At 35.3% G+C, this 24,613-nt stretch overlaps 1 protein-coding gene across 1 annotated transcript in view; it reads left to right on the top strand.

Annotated features, from left to right (window-relative positions):
- LOC139118691 (inositol 1,4,5-trisphosphate-gated calcium channel ITPR3-like) overlaps positions 1-24,613 on the top strand; it is an 80,515-nt gene that overhangs the window by 16,568 nt on the left and 39,334 nt on the right. The window contains exons 14-34 of the mRNA XM_070682109.1: positions 569-710; positions 1,536-1,577; positions 2,138-2,244; positions 2,948-3,022; positions 3,369-3,559; positions 4,668-4,794; positions 5,058-5,180; positions 6,515-6,584; positions 8,817-8,863; positions 9,933-10,109; positions 10,261-10,393; positions 11,272-11,369; positions 13,245-13,367; positions 14,812-15,050; positions 15,898-16,003; positions 16,768-16,835; positions 17,722-17,809; positions 19,350-19,457; positions 21,367-21,503; positions 22,046-22,169; positions 23,164-23,196. Of these exons, the coding sequence (XP_070538210.1) occupies positions 569-710; positions 1,536-1,577; positions 2,138-2,244; positions 2,948-3,022; positions 3,369-3,559; positions 4,668-4,794; positions 5,058-5,180; positions 6,515-6,584; positions 8,817-8,863; positions 9,933-10,109; positions 10,261-10,393; positions 11,272-11,369; positions 13,245-13,367; positions 14,812-15,050; positions 15,898-16,003; positions 16,768-16,835; positions 17,722-17,809; positions 19,350-19,457; positions 21,367-21,503; positions 22,046-22,169; positions 23,164-23,196 (2,358 nt within the window). The remainder of the gene's footprint in view (positions 1-568; positions 711-1,535; positions 1,578-2,137; positions 2,245-2,947; positions 3,023-3,368; positions 3,560-4,667; positions 4,795-5,057; positions 5,181-6,514; positions 6,585-8,816; positions 8,864-9,932; positions 10,110-10,260; positions 10,394-11,271; positions 11,370-13,244; positions 13,368-14,811; positions 15,051-15,897; positions 16,004-16,767; positions 16,836-17,721; positions 17,810-19,349; positions 19,458-21,366; positions 21,504-22,045; positions 22,170-23,163; positions 23,197-24,613) is intronic.

Below are 24,613 nucleotides of genomic sequence, written 5' to 3' on the forward strand. Positions count from 1 at the left end.
GTATTTAGAGTTTTCTGCTCCGACAGTTTCCGAGGGTAATATTTGACTTATGTTCAGACTTGTTCTTCTTGTTTGTGAATTTGCTACTCCATCCCTTACATAAAAGGTTTAAGTTATCTGAATCCATTTAGTATAAGCTTATCTGTCTTTATTATGGTTAGGACTTCAGTAAAATTCTGCATTTGAATACTGGTATTTAGAACTGCACAATCAATGAGTATATATGCCATACAATTTCAGCTACTTTTCCCCTTGTCAATGGAACGGTCATATGGCTAACATAGGTCGACAGCGTTTTGATTTTGAGAATTTTGGAAAAGGTAATATCTATTATGTGTAAATCAAAATATGTACGTTGTACTGATGGGTTTTCTATTTGCCGCTGTTAAGGGTATGGAATGAGAAAGTAGTTCAGCTTCAAAAACGTTATTGTACTTTACGGAATCAATGAATATTTTTGAAGAAATCTGACCAATGAAAACCTCTAAATACCTATGAGAGTTCAACCTGTTTGAGCATGCACAAAAGTGAAATTCTGAAATTCAACATCTTATGTTTGACAATCTAGGTAACACTTAAAGACTCCGCATCGGATCCAAAGACAATATTCCGGATGCATGCAGTCATACAAGACATGGAGGAAATGCAGTTTGAGAATTTTTGTAGGATAGAACATGTAGTGACCGGATATTGGCTTCATGGTATCAGTGGTAAGTTATTAGATATGCCTTTACATTCCAAAGCCTCTGACCTCAACTACAAAGTCAGGTCCATAGCTGAAATTTAGAAATGTAATTTCACCAAAAATGAGAAGCTAGCGGACGAAAACCTGCATTTGTGTACTTCAAGAGATTGCTTGAACAGAATTTAGAAATACACGACAAGGTTAATAAATAAACAGTTACAGAAACAGAAAGGGAAAAGTACACAAATCTTAAGTTCCATCTTGTCGGGGTTAACAGTAGCGATGCCGACGAATGTAAGAGGTATTCCGTCTCTTTGTGAATTTTGAACATGGAACATCGTTTACATTGTGACAATTGTTCTGCCAAGTTACGAACTTAGACGATTCACCTCAGGGGCGGGGAGAGAGAGAGAGAGAGAGAGAGAGAGAGAGAGAGAGAGAGAGAGAGAGAGGAGAGAGAGAGAGAGAGAGAGAGAGATAGTGTGTGTGTGTGTGTGTGTGTCTTGACTCGGAATTCATTTTGTTATCAAGTACAACAGATTGAGGTTTCAGTATAAAATAGGACGTTTAAATTTACAATGATGACCTGATGATCCCACCATGTCCCATTCTTTCACAATTGTGTTAATTTGGGCGATACGACGTATAAGACAACGTGGGAGGGAAGGGGAGGATAAAAACGATTGTTAAACAAATTGCGATCTTGTACTGTATACCAACTCTAGGCTTGCACATGGCTAATGACTAAAGGGTTGTTAGTACTTTTTCTCGTAAAGTTTCTATTTTTGGAGAATGCGCATAATTATATTAACATTCTCTTCGGCCATTATGTTTTCTTTTTTTTGATCAGAGATTTACCACAGTAATAAGTCTAAGGCTTGGGATGAAGCAGGTAAGTTTCACCGTAGCAGTCGCAAAATTTCAAACTTTAAATTTTCATCAACAAGAAATCTTTACTGAGGCGTTGAATTGAATTCTTTATTCCCAGTAATATAATGGAAGTGTTTACAAAATCCAGTACAGTATAATTATACAATCAATGGGAAAAGGGGTCAAAATAGCTGTCTAGCAATTAATCTAGTCCAACCTCATTGGTACATGTTATTAAATAGAACATATCACTAGGCATACTGTATTCAATTTATCAAATCACCATAGTTCGTACAACCACATTTACTAATAAAAAGATGCCATCTGTGTGATTAACTTTCAGTTTTCAGAAAATCTTTTATTCCTAGTAAATGAAAAATACCAAGGTTTAACAATGATTTTGTACTGTATCACCAAGTTTTATCCCTACCGTAGTGGGAAGTCCATAAACATCATAGAATGTGTCAATGAGTCTTACTAGAGATACATAAGTAGGGAAATACAAAACATGCAGGACAGATGCAAAATGAAAGTTTACATATTGTCAGTTTCTGACAAGTTAATTGCTCATTCCTCTCACAGGGAAGGAGGTAGAGTCTATGAGTGGCCTCCAATGGGACAAAGCTACACTGAAGAAAGTCACGGCAAGTGACACCATGCTTTATGACGATGCATTTACAATACAAATGGTATGTACAGCATCAACCAGTAGGAGTCGTGATTTCATTTGATTACAATTTGTAGTTAGCTTACATAAAAACTTGCGAGTCTTTCTATTTGCACAATTTGCTACACTGTAACTGGGACATTAATCGACGGGAATCTGTTATCGTAGATTCATGCATACTGTTGGTGCTAACAGTTAGATAGTCCTGCTGGTCTTTATTAAATCGATAGGAACTGATGAGTTGATAAAGTATTGGATAAAGTTGTAGTTGTCAATAAACCTCTCCATAACAATATTATGTAGATTGAGGCTTATCGCTTTAAATTTGGAAGAAAAAGATTAGAAAACATTGATAAAGAGGATTAAGATTTATCCCCTGAACGCTGAGATCCTTGTATCATTTGGAGCTTTATGGCCAAATAGGGTGCAAAAGGTGAGCCAATTAAAACAATTGAGATAACTTACCGCATAAACAGTATTTGCCCATATTTATCAATTTGTAGAAAATGTCGGGTCTTTTAATGGTTGTTGAACAATTGGTTTCGAATGTGATGTCTTTGGTAGGTGACTAGGTACAGTATGTTTTGAATTAGTATCTGATCGAGAACGTTCCGCATTATCAGCATGTAAAATAGCATCAGCGCTCCTATGTTATGTACACCTATTGGGCGTTTTCTTTATCTTCACTTCACTTCACTTATACCTTTCTCTGTTTTATCGTGCAGGTGAAGAAAGATTTGGTAGACATTTTCAACTTTGTGTCTGGTATGGTTCCTGTCCTTCAAAAGTTCATAGATGATGTAAGTATCAATGTCACATTTCCATAATTTGTTTTAATATTTTGCAACGTTTGTCAAAAATATAATATAACTGCATTTTTGTTCAGGCTTGTTTGAGTTTGAGTTCGAGAAGATGTTACAGCTGTGTCAATGCATGTGGAAAACAACAATCAACTAAAGAACTTTTTCTCAGTTTCATTGGAAGTTTGCATTGTTCTGCACAAACAACATAATTTATAAAGATCACATTATTAGTGACACCATGATAAACAGAGTGTGTCCCTAATCCGTTAGCACAGCATGTCCAATTGTATAGCTCTTCCAATCTGCGTTTAACTGCCATTTTAAAACACGTTTGATTTAGCAGAAACATAAAGGTGCGGAGCTGAACGGAAAGAAAGTTTCAGACTTTTTGAGAGCTCTAGAAGAAATGAAAAGGTTCATGATTGTCAAGGGAGAGCCCGTCAAAGACAGACAGAAATTGCTACGAAATCTCAAGATTCTTGACCTGCTGGTGCAAATCTGTCAGCTGCCGTTTAATGGCACTGGTGACGAGAGGTATGTATATAAAGTGAAAATAATGTTATATTACACCAGCGCCAATGGCCGTTCTGATTGGACGGGAGATCACGCCGGTCCTAGTGGGAACCTGTTTTAGCGGTAGTTAAACGGGCGCCTCAACTAGCATAGAAGTTTAAAGTGGAGACAGGGAGCATTTACATAGCGGGAAAAATAAAGTTATTAAATGCATCAAGAAATTTACGATAAAAAGTTCGAATATTGTATTTTGATCTGCCTTATTAGAGCATCTGACTTACGCTTCACAGAAATAAGCGATATCACTTTTTGTCGTCTGCGTTGCTTCCACTGCCATAGCCGAGTACGGATGCTAATATCCTTCGTATCAACAATGCTTGGTTCCAGGCATTGACGACGACCGCTCATTAATTTACGCTGTATTCTCCATTTTCCATGCTATAATGACGAAGGAAACATCTTTTAAAGCCTACTTAAATCTGAAATTCTTTGCTGATCCACAGCATACTCAGATTCAGTGTAAAACTCTGAGTGAACTTTAACTTGTTTACGATTTGTTTTTTTGATGAAAATTGTAATTTTACCCAAGAGCACTCAGTAAGTGCAAGTGTTTTTTAGATTTCAAGTATTCAATTTCCAAGTACAAACATTTACATTTTGATTTGTTTAATTATTCTTGCAATGAAAGAGAAAGCTTAAAGTTTTCTAAAGTTCAGTATGAACTAAACTTTTAAATTTTCAGTTTCAAGTTACCTAAAACTAATAAAAAGTACAGCAAGATTTGTGTATGAGGTGACGTTTTCTCATCCACAGCGGTTTTGACCAAGCATTGAATGAGTCTCTGTCACATCAGCCGTATCTTCAAATTTTCAAGTTTTGATATCAGCTATCAGTTTATAGCTATTATATACAGCCTAGTTTATGACATATAATCGCAGACGAAAGAGGCAATAATTGCATTATGGTAAACTTATGTGATATTTCACAAATAAATGATAAGAATTAGATATATGCAACTTGAATTTGAAATGTGTGCAATCCCCGGCTATGCTCATAACAACATGTTTTTGATTTCATGAGCAAATCTGAATCAGATTTGAATTTTTAAACGGGATAATTTCTGTTTCAGATATGCCTCACAGATAATCGTTGAGTGCTACAAAGTAATGTACACGTACGTGCTGGGTGACAGCAGAAAGAATGAACTTTACATCGCCAGATTCATTGATTTCTTCCAAATTCAGATACAACGAGAGGTATGTAAGGTTTAGCAAGGATAGCATACACTTTACCACAGTAGCAAGTAATTCTTGTTAAAGTGTCTCTTTTTGGAATGAAATGTAGCTTTTTGAAAGCAGGACAATCATATCTCAGTATTAATTTTGTATTCATGATGGCTCTACCATAGGTTAATGACATACAAGGTTTAAAATAATTGAATTTATGCTCAATCTGTGTGGAGTCAAACTAACTGTTCAAATACGTTCAAATATGTGAGTCTGTACTTTTTGTTTATTAGGGTGAAATTGGCCATCAGGCAGCACACATGGTGATGGAATTATTTCGAGACAACAGGAAGATTATTGATAGACTAACACCAACAAAGATTGATTCCTATATAGAGTTGCTCAGAAAAAATAAGGTAACTTCTAACATTTTCCAAATCTCAACACAAACTTCAGATTACTTCAAAATATACTGTGTTAAATAGATTTGACAAAGACTAGTTTCATGTATATGCCCGCTGAGAGGATTATTGTAACAAGAATTCGCAGAATAGGATTTTCCAATAAACTTAACAAAAATCTCTGTAAATTATATATAATGAATTTCAAAATAGTTTGGAATTACAACGTGCATGATTGATTAGGAAAAAAAGTTTCTTGCAATAGAAAATAACGCCAACTGCATCCATGGCAAACGTTCTTCTTTGATAGATTTTGCAACAATTTAACCAAAACCGACGTCCACTGTTCCCACTTACAAAATACGTTCAGTGTAGGAAATACCAATCGTTGTATCGACCCGTACACACTGCACCGAGAACAAATCTATCATTAGAGTTCTGTGCAGTTTCATAGCCTGGAAGTGTGATTAAGGCATAAGAATGTTCTAGCAGTCAGTGTACGTGTGAGTCTTTCAATGGGAGCGCGACAACACTGACGATGTTGACTATGGCACAGTGAACGTCGTATTGGGTTAAATTGTTGCAAAATTTATCGAAGGAGAACGTTTGTAATGAATGCAGATGGCGTCATTTTCTGTCGCCAGAAGCGTTTTTCTTATCACAAACACACGATGTAATTCCAAGCTATTTTGAAATTTACTGTAATATACAAATTTGAAAGGATGCGATCATATAAGGTATATCAAGTACAGTATCTACTTACTGATTTGGGAAAGTTTTGGGAATTATTATAATGGCAACTGTATTATATTCAGCCCTGTCACGATATGTTATGGTCTGCCTGAAACTTTTTTTATTGCTAGACATGTGATTAGAAATACAAGAATGAAATATATGTGCCTTTCCTAGCATTTCAATTACTTTCCTAAGGGATTGACCGTTATATGTTTTTTGGGACAGGGTATTTAACCGTACTTTTTAATGTACATACAAAAGTTTTTACAATTTTATTTTTGATCTTGCAGAGCATCAATACTGTTTCGTAAAATATAAACATGTGAATATTTTTTCAAAAATAGCATGGTTTCAAAAACAACTTTTTGAAATGTTTTGGTATGTAGAATTCGTTCCATTTTTTACCGCAGCGCCTGAGGATCCAATGGTCAACTCCTTGATATTTTTCTTCAAAGAATGGAAATATACATTCAGTTATATTGGGATTTTGCTATGCTTTTTACAAACAATTAATATAGTAACTTTTTTGTAATTACGTAGCAATTCCCATGTATATTAAATGACATTGCTTCACTCTTTCTGGAAATAATTTTTGTTTCATGTTTTGAAAACAGAATTACAGGTACTTGGACTTGCTAAGTGTGTTGTGTGTATGCGATGGTCTCGCTATACCAGACAACCAAAGTAAGTTTTTAACATCGTTTGTCACATACATGTCTTCATGTATATCTATTCCTCCCTTGTTTTATAGGCTGAATACAGCGAAGTTTAATACAATTTGTATGAAAGATCTGGCGAAAATTTCAGAGGGAAAGACAACATAAAAAATACAGTCATACAAAGTTAGTCCACATTAAGAGTATGATATGTTGCAATGTATGTCTCTTCAGAGTACAACTGTTGAATATAAAATGTACACTGTATATAATTCAATACACTGTAATATATAGAGGAGGAGATGAGAAAAATCTCGCATATGTTCACATGAAAATATAAACAGTGGATTGTGGTACCAACATATACATTACACTGCGCGCAATAAGTGTTGGATATGAAAGGTTGGAACATACTGAGTTTATATATATATATATATATATATATATATATATATATATATATATATATATATATATATATATATATATATATATATATATATATATATATATATATATATATATATATATATATATATATATATATACTTGAGGGTTGACTGGAGTGACAAAGTAACTGAGTTGTGACTCTGAGTTTCGCGCTATATGCGGTCATCAGACGACTGAAGAATCCTAGCTCCCGGCATACAGAATGCTCGTCGGCACCCAGGTGGCAAAGGTGTTGGTATGTAGTTGGCAGTTCCATTTTTCTAGGTGGGGTCACAGGAATAGTTCATTAATTAAAATTTATTTTCGTGACGACATTTTGAAACAAGTTCTGACCTTTTGTTGAGTGGACTGTTCTTGTCTGCGTTTATTATAGTGCAGAGTTTTTCTGCGAGGCACAAGTTGCAGCGTTTTGTTTCGTTGGTGTATGCGGTTGCCCTGGTGACGATGGACCAGCTGATAGTGAATGGTCGTCCTCCTTGTTTTAGCTTCCATACGTGCTTTGAAAGTTCGGTGCTGTTAGCGTGTTTCTTGTGGTTGAAAGAGTACCTTTGGTTGGTGTAACGGCTTTTGAATGTTGATTCTGTTAGACCGTAGTAACATTTAGTGTCTTCATTTTCTTCTTTCACTGTGGCTTTGTATACGATAGATGTCACTTGACAGTTTCCATCTAGGGGGCAGTTTTCAATCTTTCGGCAGTTGCAGGCCTTCTGTGTGGTATCATTCTGTTGTATTGCAATTCTCCTGTTGTGGTCGTTGATGATCGAAGACATGTTTTTCATGCAGCTGTAGCTAATTTTGACGTTGTTCTTGTTGAATATTGGATGTAGTTTGGAGTCGCTTGGGAAGTGCTTTTCAATTAGGTTGAGGAAGATTTTCCCGACGTTGGATTTGACATTCTTGCTGTAAGGTGGGTTGTACCAAATGATGTTCCTTTGTCTGTTTTTTTTCTGTCTTTGTTGATAGGTTTTGTGCCTGTTCTTGTGTGAACAAGGTTCTCCTTGTATCCGCTTGCTTTGAGTGCCTTTTCATATGTTGGAGCGGCGCTCTTGAAGACAGTTTCGTCGCATGAGATGTTGCACTAGGATTCTTCATTTGTCTGATGACCGAATAGAGCGCGAAACTCAGAGTCACAACTCAGTTACTTTGTCACTCCAGTCAACCCTGAAGTACAAATCGCTCTGCGGAATGACCGCATCGAGCACTTTCTCAACCAGCGAGTACAACCTAACCTACCTATATATATATATATATATATATATATATATATATATATATATATATATATATATATATATATATATATATATATATATATATATATATATATATATATATATATATATATATATATATATATATATATATATATATATATATATATATATATATTATATATATATATATATATATATATATATATATATATATAGATAGATATTTAGATAGATATTTGTACATTTTATGATCTTATTATCTCATGCGACGAAACTGTATATATATATATATATATATTATATATATATATATATATATATATATATATATATATATATATATATATATATATATATATAGTTTTTCGTCGCATGGGATAATAAGATCATAAAATGTACAAATATCTATCTAAATATATATATATATATATATATATATATATATATATATATATATATATATATATATATATATATATATATATATATACGGTAAAGAAGGTTTTGGCAATCCATAAAGCTTTCCTTACCATGAAAATGTATCGACGCTTTGCATTAGTATATACGGATTGTACATTAATCTGTGTTTCCTTCAGATTATATCACTGAAGTTTGGTTGGTTAAAGGAAAAGATAGGCCACTGGTAAGTGTTGAAGGTGAATTAAATCCAAAAAATAACAAATAAATTTAACAAAACGTTGCAATAAATTTGACAAAACGTGGTATTTCAATTTCCATTAATATAGATATTTGTACATTTTATGATCTTATTTGACCTTGACATTATAAATACTTTTTATGATAAATCGAACCGTAGTTTTTCCACGTTGATATCGTACAGCTTGTCTGGGTACATGAGAATTCCGCCATATTCCAACTTAAAGAAATCTATCAAGGAGAGTCAATCAAGAATACATTTTGAAAATTGAAACAGTGTTTCCCACCGTCAGAACATTCACTTGTATGTCTTTATTTTGTTTTCCTTCCGTTGAACATCGTTTCATTGGACATTGTTGGTCCATTTCAATTTCAAATCCTTGTTCACTTTATTCAAACTTCTTTCATCTCAAAATGTGAAACTGATAAAGTAACCTAACTTTGTTTCTACCATTTGAATATCTTCAATTTATTCTTCAATTGCTGATAGCCTAATTTCGTAATATGGCTTACTTTCGTAATATAGAGAGAACATTTACCAAAGCGTCTATGGCGAATGATCATAATGTCATCAATTTTTTTAGAAACTCGGAGCAATAGCGAATCAGGAAACAAATTAGGCAATATAGGCAATTCATTGTTTTATGCATAAATTACTGACAAATTTTACGAGTATTTGTGTGAATTCATTAACTGATTCCATGTTCAGATAGTGCGCATTGACGCAGTCCTGTTTTCTGTTTTCTTATTAAAGTTTCAGAAATTTGAAAGGACGAATAATAATCCTTTTACAATACTTTCCTCAGAGTTGGACCTCAAGGTTCATGGTGTTGTAATGATGGACAATTTCAATCGTTTCTCTCAACCCAGTATCAAATCGTAGCCATAACATTGCGTAGTCATTAACATAGATGAGAGGTGATCTATGCACTGTACACTTAAGTATAAACCTTATCTGACTCACATAATCTCTTTTGAGAATCATTAAGGAAGTCGCCGATAGAGGGGGTTATCTTTTGCATAGTTCTGAATCCCTGCTTGACTTCTCCCAACAGCCATGTTTGTATCTGACCGAGCTGGGCACATCAATTAAAAAAGATGCAGATACTGTTTATGTGTCAACTGACAAGGGGAAAAGGTGGACACCATTGCAGGAATTCGCAGCCGATGTCAACAGTGATCAGTTCCTTTTCTTGGATTACCAACTGGATCTCTTTGGAAAACTATGTTATGTGAGTGTACCGATTCTTTGAATATTTTTCAAAGCTTCATAAGCCGTGCATTTCCATATTTTAACGATGTCAAAGTGTGTTATGTTTTCTAAACACAACATGCATGCGTGTTATGTCAGGAAAAACTTTATTTCTTTCCTCATGCTTTCAGGGCCGGAATGAGTTTGCAATTGAAGTTATCACTGAAAAGCTTGGTTACTTGACCTGGGGAGAAGCTTTCAATTGTTTGAAGAATAAAAAGTTACCAGAACAGCTCCGTGCAAAGTACTGTGCCTTAATCATCAGTAGGTCTTCTAATAAATCTAATTGCTCTGTATACCATTCTGTACTAACTGTAATAACTTCAGTTTGTATAAATATTTTAGGGTGGAAAGATCAATTATATTTGTATATAAAGCTTGGTTTCTCCTACTCCATTTCCGTGCATATGGACCAAGCCCTAATCCATTATAATTGTTAGCAACAGTAATGTAGGTTATGCGGACATACACTCAAATACCCAAAGTGCGCTGAAGGATGAACGGGGTATGGTCGACACCAATGTGATGCCACTTTCTTCCTATAGAGTTACACAAGAATAGGGCACGAGGTGTAGGGTAACAAATGCCCTTTAAAGCCTAATTAAAACAGCTGAACTTTTTTCGTTTCTTCGCCTCGATAAAGTTTGTATGTGCGATGTATGATAGTGAGCATGCGTGTGTGAGTGCTTCACGAACTCTACAACGTGTGGAGCGGTCCCAGTCAGAAAAATGTAACAACTTAGCCGGCTATTGAACCACTCTTTTATTGGGAGTGGAGATTCAGCCGAGCGGTTCTCTCTGTGGCCTCTCCGCTAGGCGACTGATGCCGTATGTTGTGGGTTCGAACCCGATTGAAAACTAGCTGTATTTTCATTGATACGTAATGCTAAGAACATACGCAAATATTTCTAAAATCCTTCTAATGCCACCGGGGCTTCCAGTCATTTAACCTTCTTGTCAAGTTTTCTTTCGAGCACCGAATCAATCACATGGCTCTTGAGGGAAGAAAGATCAAGGAACTAACTCTGTATTTCCAAATGATGCACTGTCACGTGTGTTAGACTGCCATGGGATTGAAGCATAATTTAAGAAACAAATATTGATAGAATCAAATGAATCGCTTTATTTTCCTATCATACAAGGTCTGTTTGTGGACGTTGGTGACAACCACTCCTTCCTGGAGAGGATAAAACTATCTTTCATATGGGACGAAATTAAAAGCAAAACATCGAAGGATATAGTAAGTATTTGTTGTATACGAATAACTAATATAGTTTGAAAAGAAAAATTCCGTAAATTTTTCTGTATGAATGTGAAAGTTAACGTACGTTCTACACATACTGCCCACACATCTTTTAATTGTCAGTCCCAGTAACTTAAGTACGCATATCATTTTTAGGTGTAATTAAGGTGCATGTCCTAGTGGTAGAATAATTATAAACACTGTCATCCTCATGATCATCAGAATTAATTTCTATTCTGTATTTGACACTTTCTACAAGTCCTTTCGATATCAAGTATAGTGGTCGGTAATCATGCCTTTGTTTTAGCCCTGAAGTATACAAATGAGAAGTTATCAGAGTGAGTCATAGCCCGCATCCTCATCCTCTCACACTACCTCCCGAAGGTTTATTGCACATAATTATGCATTGGTCTTCCCGACCCTCAAGCTTGTAATTACAAATGTAGTAGTTTGTTTTCCTGGATTTAGACGACTGAATTTCCCATCCCTTGTAAATTGCTTCATTTCTGAAAATGATTTCGATATAAAGTAAACCAAAAGCTGTACCAGTAAAGTTTAAACTGGGTTTCACAACACTAAGTGCAAAATTGTACCTCAAGAAATTTTCGAACAACCAATGTGTCTTTCATCGCCGGACTAATTACCAATGAAAGGCAATCCTTGCCAAACTCAGTTCTCAAACGTTTATGACAATTCATCTGTGGTGGAACATTCATCTGCGTTTGGCAAGGATTGCCTTTCATTGGTAATTAGTCCAGCTGATGAAGGACACAGTGGTTGTTTGGAAATTTCTGGAGGTAAAATTTTCCACTTAGTGTTGTGAACCAAAGTGTAAACTTTACTGGTACAATATCCCAACACAGATGAATTTTCATAAACGTTTGAGAACTGAGTTTGGCAGGCATTGCCTTTTCTTGGTAATTAGTCCAGCTGATGAAGGACATAGTGGTTGTTCGATAATTTTAGGAGGTAAAATTTTCCACTTAATGTTGTGAACCAAAGTTTAAACTTTACTGGTACAATATCCCAACAGAGATGTATTTTCATAAACGTTTGTGAACTGAGCTTGGCAGGGATTGCCTTTCATTGGTAATTAGTCCAGCTGATGAAGGACACAGTGGTTGTTCAAAAATTTCTGGAAATACAATTTTCCACTTAGTGTTGTGAACCGAGGTTTAAACTTTACCGGTACAATATCCCAAAACAGATGAATTTTCATAAACAAACCAAAAGCTACCAAACATTGCAGTGGATTAGCATTTGGAAAAAAAAGTGATTATGTAGAGGTTATAAACGGTAAGCGAGGGTATTTGGTTGCGGATATAAGACCTCTGGGCTGAAAATTAGCATATTTGGGGGGAAATAATCTCCGAGCGAAGCGAGTAATTTGTATAGTAATTTGTTTCGTATTTGTTTATTTACGAGTTACGAGTACTCAAAAAAAAAACATGGCGGCGCCAATGAAAGAAGGGTACACTTCCGTTTACTCGCATAGTATATTATAAATATGCGCATGCGTAGTCAGTAAGCCGCTGGCGCGACTATTATGGCGCGTTGACGCGTTGAACTCTCAAACTGGCGTTCGAAATTTGCGCAAGCTCAAAAATGTTACGCGACGCGCAGGTCTTCTTGTTGAGGATATAAACCCCGGCTCCAGCCAATCGGATTGCCGGATTCCAGCTAAGCATATTATAATTTATAAATGTTGATATAAAATTAAAGGCCAGATTCACAAAAATTGCTAAAAGTAGTCATTAAACGTTTAAAAATGGAGCAAAGCGAGTGGAGCAAAGAGAGAATTTTGCTTCATCTTCTGTCTACATTCGGATTTTATCTTACATAATTTTTCATTAACGCTGTGTTCTCTTCTAGGTACCAGATGGTCTGCTGAAAGAAACATACTTTCCACAGCTCAAAGAATGGATTGAAAAGTTTCTTGGAGAGAACGGTGATATGACTGCATCTCTTATTGGCCACAATATACTAGTTGAACAGGTATTTTTGTCATTCTCAGAAGTTTAATCCTTTCATTCCATAAAGTATTTTTGACCTGCTAAGTAAAGCACAAAACCTTTGCCGTTGTATAGGGATCCTGTCACTTCCATGATGTCCTTGAGCATGGCATTTCACATTTAAATAACAATGCGCCTTTGAACAGTGTTTCTGCACACAGACAAAACATTGTATCTGGTTTATACCAAAAATCTTGTTGTTTTGGTCGCAGCCTACAACACGAATGTTATAGTTTGTCAGTCTGTGCATTCGTTGTAATAAAATGTTACTTTGTATGTGAACGTCTTGTGTAAGTATTTGGCGAAATATTTAGTTTTGCACATACATGGCAGAAAAATCACATCTTAGAAATCAATCCTGGTTGCTACTTAGAAGATACAGCTGATAACCATTGACAGTATAGCTATAGTTGTAGTCTTCTACATAGTCGCTCTTCCAGAAGAGTTTCTCGGTAGCCAAGTGTCAGTATAGGGATTCAATGAAAGAACGCCCTTTATTGCCAAATTTAAGTAAAATGTTTTCCGACACTGTCCGAGTTGTATGTTCAGAACTCTGTAAGACATTAAATTTATACCCTAGATTAATAAGAAAGCAAGCCTGTTACAGGTAAGTGTACATATTTACGGAAAAGACAAAATGTGTGATTTGTATTGCAATTGCAAGTATATGTAGTCTTGTTGCAATATATTAGTATCAATTCAATCAATTGTCGATGGGATGCAAACTCAAATGTGCAGCACCCAGTCACCTAACCAAGACACCGTAGTCAAAACCGCTTGGCTTATTTCCAACTAAATACATATATGTTACACACGGATATATGGCATAACGCGTAATAAGAAAACAAGCTCATGCACTCACTAAATCTCTAGACACATACTTTTAATGTTGTTTTTTGTTTATTGCACTGAGTTCTTCCAAAAAATATATAAATATCTTATGAAAAATTGTTTGGAGAAACGGGAACTTAATTATTTGGTGTGAAATTTAGCAAATTTTACGATTTACGGTCAATGGCCGATATAAAGTCTAATCGACTTTGGAATATTAATTTATTCCTATTAAGTTATATATCAATGAAAAGGCCATGATCTTGGCTTTCTGAAAATGTAACGTTTATAGTATTTTATTGTCTCTGTTTCCGTCAAGCAGTAAATACGTGACCCCTACCCCATTGTTGAAATCCAAGATGGCGGCCAAGATGGCGGCAAAGATGGCGCCAAATGAACCCTATGGGACACTGTTTGATTTTGGGAACATCAAAATTCATTAAATATAGACCCTAAGGATTACAAAAATGTAGATTAAAAATACATCCATGGGGTGCATGGGAACCCTTCCTTCCGACTAGACTAATAGCTCAACTGGGCGAAAGATAAGTCAAATTCTAGAAATTGAAAATGCCAACAATGCAATATTTCACTAGGTGTTGAGGCTGGTACACACGCTTGTAAAGTTTGGCTACTACGGGCATAAAGATGACATAAAGCATGTGCTGAAACCCATGAAGTCATTGATGGATGGGAGAAACGATAAGCCTTACCCCTGCACTAAGCGAAAGGGAGGGCAAGAGAGTGGAGGCGATGATGCGCTTACGTACTACAGGGAAAAGCAGCGTTTTGAACAAAGTCCAGAAACAAAGGCAGTGGTTGATGCCAAGCTTATGTAAGTTTATTACCATGGCGTTACTGTGTTAGTGAAGGTATTACTTTCGTAAATTTTATGTCAAAGATAAGACTTTTAAATATGAATAAATAAATTGATGTCTTTTATGTATGTATCAATGAGTTGAAAGGAGTTGATGCGTTGAAATTCAGAGTACCGACTGTGATACAGTGATATGCTTCTAACACAAAAATGTGGTCTTTTACGTAAAATAGATTTCCATGTGACAGGTACTTGTATAGGGCTGACGGAAAGAAATTTTAAGTTTGTTTAAAGAGGTGGTGACTTTAGGGCACATTAATAATTGTTTTCGTAATAACTGAATGGTTACACGAACGCCACAAAGAGAGTTTCTCAATTGCATCTATGTACAAGCACGCTATCCCTTTTAAACAGCAAGACATATACTGTGGAATGTTTATGACTTGATATGTGTAGCCTATACACTGCAAGATCCGAGGTGCAAACGTTTTACAGACTACCCCCTCGCTACGTATTAAGTATTGCGATTGTAGCGAAGGCTAGAAAACGAAGTCTCATTACAGTGAAATACATCAAAGAAACTGAATGTACAAATTTTACAGAATGCTTTATACAATATAAACCAACATTCCTAACACATTAAGTTTTCAAGTGTAGTGTTAATTTAGCTTCGCTACACTTCGCTACACTTGTTTGCATTTGCATAGAACTTTGCACCTCTTTCCCTGCAATAGATGGTGTAGCCAGTCAGGAGAAGATTAACATGCGAGGGTTTAATAAAAATCTTCCATATAGAAATCATATCGATTGTATTAAAGATCGTTTGCATACTCTGTTAGATGATGCCAGTATCTTTTCCCATTAGGGCAATGGAAGTGGTGGATTTGTTTTTCAATTCCTCCTTCAACACAAGGCTTGAAAAATTCATTGCATCATTCAAAAAACTACAAAGTGGGCGTCACACTGGCTTTGTGAGTATCGAGTTCTTTGAACCACTTCTTATGGATTTAACATGGAAGTATGGTATGAGTAAATGCTATTCTTCTTCCCCATTTTACATGATTGCATATGCATATATCATTAGCGAGCAGCTCATCGATCAGACGGCCGGAACGTTTTAAGATATTTTGAAATGTCTGAAAGTTAATTAGACAATGTAACAATTATCAGGAACGTATAGCTTGGCAGAGACTGGCAGCTGCCATGAAAGCATTCTTCGCTTGCTTGGAACCACATTCTTGCAATTCCAAGTACTTTCTGGCAATGTCAAACAAATTTATAACACTCGACCTATCTAATTGGTGAGCTGTCTGTTACAACTTCTGGAGTCACTTGGAAGACATATCTGAGGAGATCGACGTCAAGCAGACTTGTCTAAGAACAAAGTTCCATGCCGCACATATAAGTCATATACACGCCTGCGTGGTGCTCAATGTACACTATGATTGTGCAGTGCACTTAAAAACTACACATGTACTTATATGACAATAGAAAAACTACATCCCTGACATCCACAACAGGGATCAACCAACATCTAAAAAACAGTTTATTCACTGCAGACTATGCCATCCATGACCTCTTCCCAGTGTATGTGTACCATGTTGCAGATATCAGGGTCATGATTATTGGTTGTGAAAGTAAACAATTTTATTGGTTTGGATATCTAAAGGTGTGAACAAAATGTTACTCTGAATCGCTGTGTGTCATATTCATAATCTATTTTGACTTCCTGCAGTTTTCCAGTGGTTCAGATTTAGAAGTCATGCTGAAGGACGACTTTGATCCACACGGCGAGCACAAAAGGTAAGTCTTAGTTTAACAACCTTTTGCAACGACTTTCAGTCAAAATAGTAAAGTACCGTAATAGTAAAGAGACACGGTTAAAATGTGTCTTGTTCAACAGAATGCTCGATTGACTCGAAATCATATAATACATTATTTTGTAATCTTACATGAAAAAGGAAGTAATTCTGAATAATTATTGTGATATGCAGCGTATTCACTAGCATTCTATTTGAATCTTTCAAGACCTCTTCCCCAGTGTATGTGTACCATGCATTTGTATCATTGACAAATGACGGTTAGTCGGGCCTCTAAATTATCACTTATACATATTTATATATACAGGCTTTGTCGACAAAGTGAATATTATGTGTTTCAGCATGCTGTAGAGAAACAGCAAGAAACTGCAGCTGATATATTGCATAGACATACTAGAAAATGATCAACAGTTGCAGCCTTTGCCCCGTTACTAGGCCAATTTGTTTTTTGTCTTTTTTACAAAAAATCACACATGTTTAGATATTTTCGAGATAAAAGTCATGAAATGTGAAAAAATTGTTGTACATTTTGTCTAGTTATTACTAACATTAGAACAGTTGAATGACATTAAAATGTTATTCATTTTTCATTGCATTACCAAACTTTGGAATCAGAAAAATTTAAAAAGTAAAGGGGAACCAAAAAATGTTCAGGTCCCCTACAGGTAGAGCAAAACTTTCAAGTACCCCCTTTACTATCCCCAAAACTTTCTAATCCCCATTGAATTCCTCCAGCCCCCCTTACCGTTTCTGTGAACCCAGCCTAACTGGTTCAAACATCAGTTTATAAATTTAGATTTTTTTGTTATTTTTTATGATATTGTAAGAGTGATACTTCAATAAATGTTGTAATTTGTTTTATCCAACAGCGAATCCAAGAAAGCGATCAGTAATCTACACGACATATTTAAAGAAACACGCCTCTTTAAAGACAAAGAATTCAGAGAAATTATGATGGTAAATTGTTTTACATGTTCTTCGTTTTGCTTTGATGTGTATGGTAAATTTTATTTTAAAAATAGTAGGGGCTAACGGCATACTATCGATTATAGAATATACTATTGTTTAATGTAGAGGTATGTATGTTGACACCATTAACTTGTTAACCATACGTGTGGAGGAAGTGATTGTGTTTTTACAAAAAAGATGACGAATTCAGAAATTTTATTAAACAAGTTTTTTTGAACGAAAGTAATGAAATATTGATCAAAACTGAGAGCTTATGTTTGTTTACATATTGGGGATTCGGTCGAGCGATTTGACTAGCTATAGGAAACTTGGTGCAGTACGATTTTAGTTTGAATCCGACCGAGAAATTTCTGAGCACTCAAACTAAATCAAAGCAATCTGTATACCCGTCTTAAAGTGGCACTCCCACTTGGTAACATTTTTAAAGCACATTTTTTAATGCCAACGGTCGATATTTGACGTTTTGACTACGCGCGGATCACGAGATAGCAATAAAAACATGTCCTCAAAAAAGTAAAAGTTTGGATTCCGGTGGCCCACCTAAATTCAGCTTCCGAACATCGAACGTTCGGCACTGGGGCCATTGTCAACTAAGCTATGGAGTGCGAGTCTACGCTTATACGCTGCTGTATGCCACAGTACCACTCGCATCGGTGATCGTTCATGCCCCTGGGGGAAAGCCGAGTCTTACTGACACTGAGAAAAAACGGAAAACAAAGTTTGATTCCACAGTTACGTGCGGTTGATACATAGCTGCATCCGAGTGGTATGCATAGACGCATACCACGCGCGCGGCGTACTGTGTGGAGGAAGACAAAATGTAGTCATCGGAGGCGGCTAATATTTGACACGTAAAAACTGATGTTTATGTGTTATTGGTTAAAAATATAGTACAGCTGATTGAGAATAATGAAAACGACAAAAAACTAAGGAGAAGGTTTACAAAACTTACCTGAGGCAATGGCATAATGCTGTATATAAAGTCTTTGCAGTGGGAAGTAAATTCATTGCGTCGTTCGAACTTATTGTAGACTCCCTAGAATATCGTCAATCAGCACAACAACAAACCTTCGGGGGATTTCGGGTCAAAATCAGAATCGATCGTAAAACTTCGGGATGTGGAAAATACGCTCGGGAAATGACATGATTTTATCGATATCTCGCGATCCGCGCGCAGTCGCCACGTCAAATATCGATCGTTGGCATAACATGTGTTTTAAAAATGTTACCACGTGGGAGTGCCTCTTTAAAGATTGAAATGAAAGAACATATCAAGGTACTTTATTAGATACATATACATGTATATTCAAGGTAACTTAAAGTTTTGTATCGTGAATGTTCTAAAATATGTCAGTATTATGCCGTCAACAACTTCGCGTTTGTATTTAATTCAACCGGATCGGACACTTTGTGCTATGTACATGTACAATAGTAATTAATGAGTAGTTATCACCATAAAAGTATTGGTGTTTACCTACGCAAAGTTTGTTTGAACATTTGAGATAACGTATTTTTCATTCTGTCACAGGATTTGTCAAATTACAAGTATGACAAGATGGTACAGGAGTCAATGCATCTTCTAAATCGTCGCTATTCTACCTACTTTAATCTCTTCACCCGAGCAGTACAAGCTCAGGTATGTACTGGTATTTCTGTGCCAGCTGTGTGTAATGTAAGTCTATATGAATGTAACACCTATGAAACAGAAACGAGTGCGTCAACTGCGTTTCCCTGAGTGGTTGAACGAAGAGATATCAAAATTAATCAAACTACGTGACACAGCAAAAAGGACATCCTGCTTCTCCGACTATGGACACTTAAGAAATAGTTTCAAAAACCTTATTTTTATAACCAAATCACAGTATTACAACGACCTCCTATCATCTGGTGACACAAATATATCTAAGTACTGGAACTTGCTCCATCAAAATCGTCAAGTACACTCATCAAACTTAGATCAGGTAAAATCATACTCACCGATCCTAAACACATCTGAAATACATTCAATGAATACTTTACCTGAGCAAAGCGTTTGATCTTATTGATCACACAATCTTGTTGTCATAAGTAAACATCTATTGGTTTTCTTATCTCACCCTGTCATTTTTAAAATCGTACTTATTCAGACGTAAACAGCAGTTTAAACTTACAAACTTATATGTAATTTATGCCAGTGTCTATTTGCCGCAAGGTTCCATATGGGGCCATAGCCCTTTATTATTTATGTTAACGATTTTCCCCTTTCACCTTGAAAATTCATCCTGTACTTCCTTTGCAGACGACACTACACTTCATGTTTCAAACAAGTCATTAAACTCCATATCTACTAACCTGAATTCTGATCTAAAAATAATTGAAAATCGGTGTCTTACTAACAAACTTTGTATCAATCCAAGTAAGACAAAATCAATGATCATCACAACTTCTCAGAAGAGACAAGATAACAATATCTATGCCTCGGGGCGTCTACAGCGACGTGCAATGACTTATTCTTGACACTGTTCTGCCTCTTTCCTCTTATCAGATCGATGCTCAGCTTCATTGGCTGCCAATTAACTTGAAACTCCGTTTCAACCTATAGCCCAAATTTACAGGGCAACTCACAATCTAACCCTTAACTATATAACCAGTATGTTCAATAATTATATCCCTTCCAGATCACTGCATTCTTCCAATAAAAACCTCATTAAAGTTCCTAAAGCACGTACAATTCTTTATCAAAACACCTTGTCTGTTGCGGATGTGGATGAATACAACAATCTCCACAAAGCCATCAGGGACTCGTAGACACTGACTAGTTTTAAGAAATCTTGTAAAAACTTTCTGTATTCTTTTTCCTTGTCTGATGCTTCTTCGTAGTTTTAATTTTTTGTTATTTGTACTTCTGTGTTTTTTTCAAGTTTTTTTGCTGTTATATAATTTTCTTTTATCTTTTCGGCCTCAATGAAAAGAGATGTTTCATCTGTGGAGTTATCGAGTTTAAGTAAAGATTATTCATAATAATAAACAACACTGATGACATACAAGTTTACATTTCCGGACAAGAATTAGTGTCATATTACATGTACTAATGTATTTCCAAACCATAGATAATTTAAACAGTTACCTTACTAACAGAAAGCATGCAGGTATCAATAATGTAGCTTATAGTGACTGGATTGCCATTCTCTCCTCGGTTAAATTGTAACGCATTTCTGGAAAGTCATTTGATAGTATTAGTATTTGCAAACCGTGAGTTCATACCTTAGTTCTATATTACATGTACTAGTTCACTGTGGTGCAATACTCCTTGGAAACCAGTTATTGTCAAATGTGAAATATGATGAACCATATACAGTGGAGACGCTCCTCTATGGATAACATTCAGGAAACGTTTTGCAGACATGTTCTGATCAATTTGTTTTTGAATTTGTATGTGGCTTTGAGAATATTGACACAAAGGGTATACCCAGGTGGCCGTGGGTCTGTAAATCTCTTTAATCATATATTTAATATCTTTCAAAACAGTACTTTTGACCATTTCTTCTTCCAAATAATCTTAAAAGGTGCTGCTAACAGAAAAATCTGTCACGGTTTTTGAAGATTGTGAAAGCAAACTCCCCATCATGAGGCGACTTTCTGAAACAAAGATGAGCGATACACAGTGCGAAACAATGGGAGAAATACTTGACATGATGATAGGGTAAGGCCATAATTTCAAAATGCATGTTTTATGGATTTCATGGATATGACGTATGTACGACGTGTTAACGGATTACAGTTCATTGTTTCTAGACTGAATGAACTCATTGCTCTGTCGTCGCTGAACTTGGAGTCAAAATTATCCTAGAAGGTGCTTTTGCTTTGATTAAACAACATATATTCATTGCCCATAGATACTCTTTACTTTCACATTCAGTTTTAAAATATCAGAGTTACGGACACTTACCGTTTATCGGTAATTTCGAAGTGAGATTGGTAATTTCATGTCATTAAAGACAGGAGACTGACATTCCACAAAGTAAAATTTGGTGAAATATATTTTTATTGCATTAATTCGTGCGTAGGACATTCAAATATGCGTAAACGTAAAGAGTATAGGAGGGAGAATTTACAATTTCTCAAAGTCACGAAAACTTGAAATTACTACATGCTGACTTAATTTTTAATTCTAGTCACTGTTTAGTACAGGTTCAACATGCTCTGCATCATAGCTTATTTTAATTTACTCGCTATTTGGTACAGGTTCTGTTCTTTGGAGAATGAACCAGAAGAGCGCCATCCCATGAACCAGACTATACTTTACAACTTTGGCATTCTGGCAGATATCTTTGACATTCTCTCACAAGAAATTGATGTCCAGCTCATGGTAAACGTTTGGTATTCTGTATTTCCTCATAGTTTGAGTCACTTTCATTGTCTTTGAATGTACATAAAATGGAGAAACATACAAATATTCATCTCAATCTTTCCCCATTACAGCTTACACCAAATCCATTGCTTTTATAGTGATTGGGAATCTCTATTTTAGGGTGAACAAGTAACATGTGAGTCAGCTTTCCATTGTGCAGAAGTCAGCATGGCTACAACAGCAGAGCGTTGCGTTATAAATAATAACACTAAATTATTTCAAGTACAAAGTAATGGTATCTGTTACCTAAGTTTCATGCATCCTGCAATCATCAGACAGATTATATATATACATATATACATATATACATATATACACACACACACATATATATATATATATATATATATATATATTATATATATATATATATATATATATATATATATATATATTATCTATCTAATTTCAACACCGCCTAGCACTGTAGTACAATGATATCCCGACCCCATAAAAGGCCAACATCCTAAGGGTAAAAGCAGTCTAACGATTGCTAGATGCATAAAACTTAAGTATCAGATATAGTAACTTTGTACTTGAGGTAATTTATATATATATATATATATATATATATATATATATATATATATATATATATATATATATATAATATTGTAATATTGTTATATATATTATATATATATATTTATATATACATATATATAATATTGTAATATTGTTGCCCTCATGCAGTTGCAAATTCATGTTGTCATTATTTCATGTTCATTTGTTAACAATCATGTACACGCAAAACAAAATTATATTTAAATGACAACTTTCCAGCCGTTGCCATTTTGTTCTGTATAGCTTTAATAACCTTACTTTTAAGAATGGTTCTTATCTATTTCTATGTCTGCTGTGAAATACTGTTATATGAAAATCACTCTACCCTCTGTCCTTGCGCCTTCAATTTTCAATATCTCATCCCCAACGTTTTTGCTGTTTTGTCCAGTCTGGCCAAGGACATACTCTGTCAGAAGTCAATGTAAGTTGCCTAAAAAGTAAAGTGGAACTTCGCCCTCTACTTTCAAAATCAAAATGCACAGCTTTCTTTATGAGATGCATGTTTACAAATTCCTTTCTGCAAGGAACTTCAAGCAGTAATGTTTCCTTCTTGTTAAACGAACCACACAAATACAATATTCATAAATACATGTGTTTTAGTCTACCTGACTTAAATCGATTTTTGTCAACATTTGCAGATAAATATTGAATGAATTCTTCTTTTTGTGAAGTTTGATTAAACAACATTCATGGTGCCCCGAATGACGATTACTGTCTAGTTTGCCATTTCATGTTGCTCTCTCGTCTGTATAGCTGGTGATTTAAACTTCAAAAATAAGTGTTTCAAAGTTGTATTTGGCCTTGAGAAGGGTATTTCCACTGAAAATATGCATCTCATCACGTAGAGTGTAAACGTATATTCTTATTAAAGCCTTTATTGCTCCGATAGACAATGAAACCAATCCCAGTTTCCGATGCATGCATCCAACCACATCCTTAAAAACAATATAGCTGAACCAACCTTCAGTTCTAAAGGGTCGAAATAGTAACCAAATCAACTACTGGTAATGTACACAAATGTTATCAGTCTGTTTCTGTCAAGGGAATGCAGAACCTGATAGTGTTTATACTAACTATTGCTGAGATTCATGACTATTATTCAATGGAAAGAACACAAAATCCATTGTTACGTCTGATTATTCTACGATTCATCACATTCCTCCAATACATCTGAAATTCGGTTATGTAAGCTTGTGTTGAGAAGAAAAAAAATCTTTGGGTTTTAGTTGAACAATAATGTTCGAGGCGATGGCTACATTCAAGGGAAAATTAAAGTCTAAAATGAATAATAATTCTTTGGAAAACATTTTCTGTATTGTAGAAACAATATGTCATCTTTAATAGTCATACATGGTTACCTGGTTGCTTAATTCAGTTTGAAATTCCTAAAGAATCTTTAATATACTTTATCACTTTTAACACTTATCAGATTCATAAAAGCTTTTTCACGTCTTTGTCCACAGACAAACAAAAATCATCCAAATTAAAACAACCTTGGGTTTGCATACTTTTACGCTGCGAGTCACGGTAACAAGTCTTTGACACGTAGAGTGTGCCGACACAAACCCTTTCCCTAGCACACTTAATTACAGCCTTAAATTGTTCATAATGGTGTGGTTTGACTTATTCAATGGGAAACTGGGTAAAAAGTTAAACTAAGAGTTCGGCCTTCAGTAGTGCGCATGTTAAACATCATGACAATGTGCTCTCTGACTCAAGAAACTCTATGTCGATCTGGGAATTGAACGAAATGTTTGTGCCAGTCACATGCCAGTACGTAAAGTGTCTTTGCTACGGAAAGAACTTTCTCGAGTTATTGGCGGAAAAAATTAGGTCAT

The sequence above is a fragment of the Ptychodera flava genome, chromosome 19 (assembly GCF_041260155.1).
Source record: "Ptychodera flava strain L36383 chromosome 19, AS_Pfla_20210202, whole genome shotgun sequence".
NCBI classification, from domain to species: domain Eukaryota; kingdom Metazoa; phylum Hemichordata; class Enteropneusta; family Ptychoderidae; genus Ptychodera; species Ptychodera flava.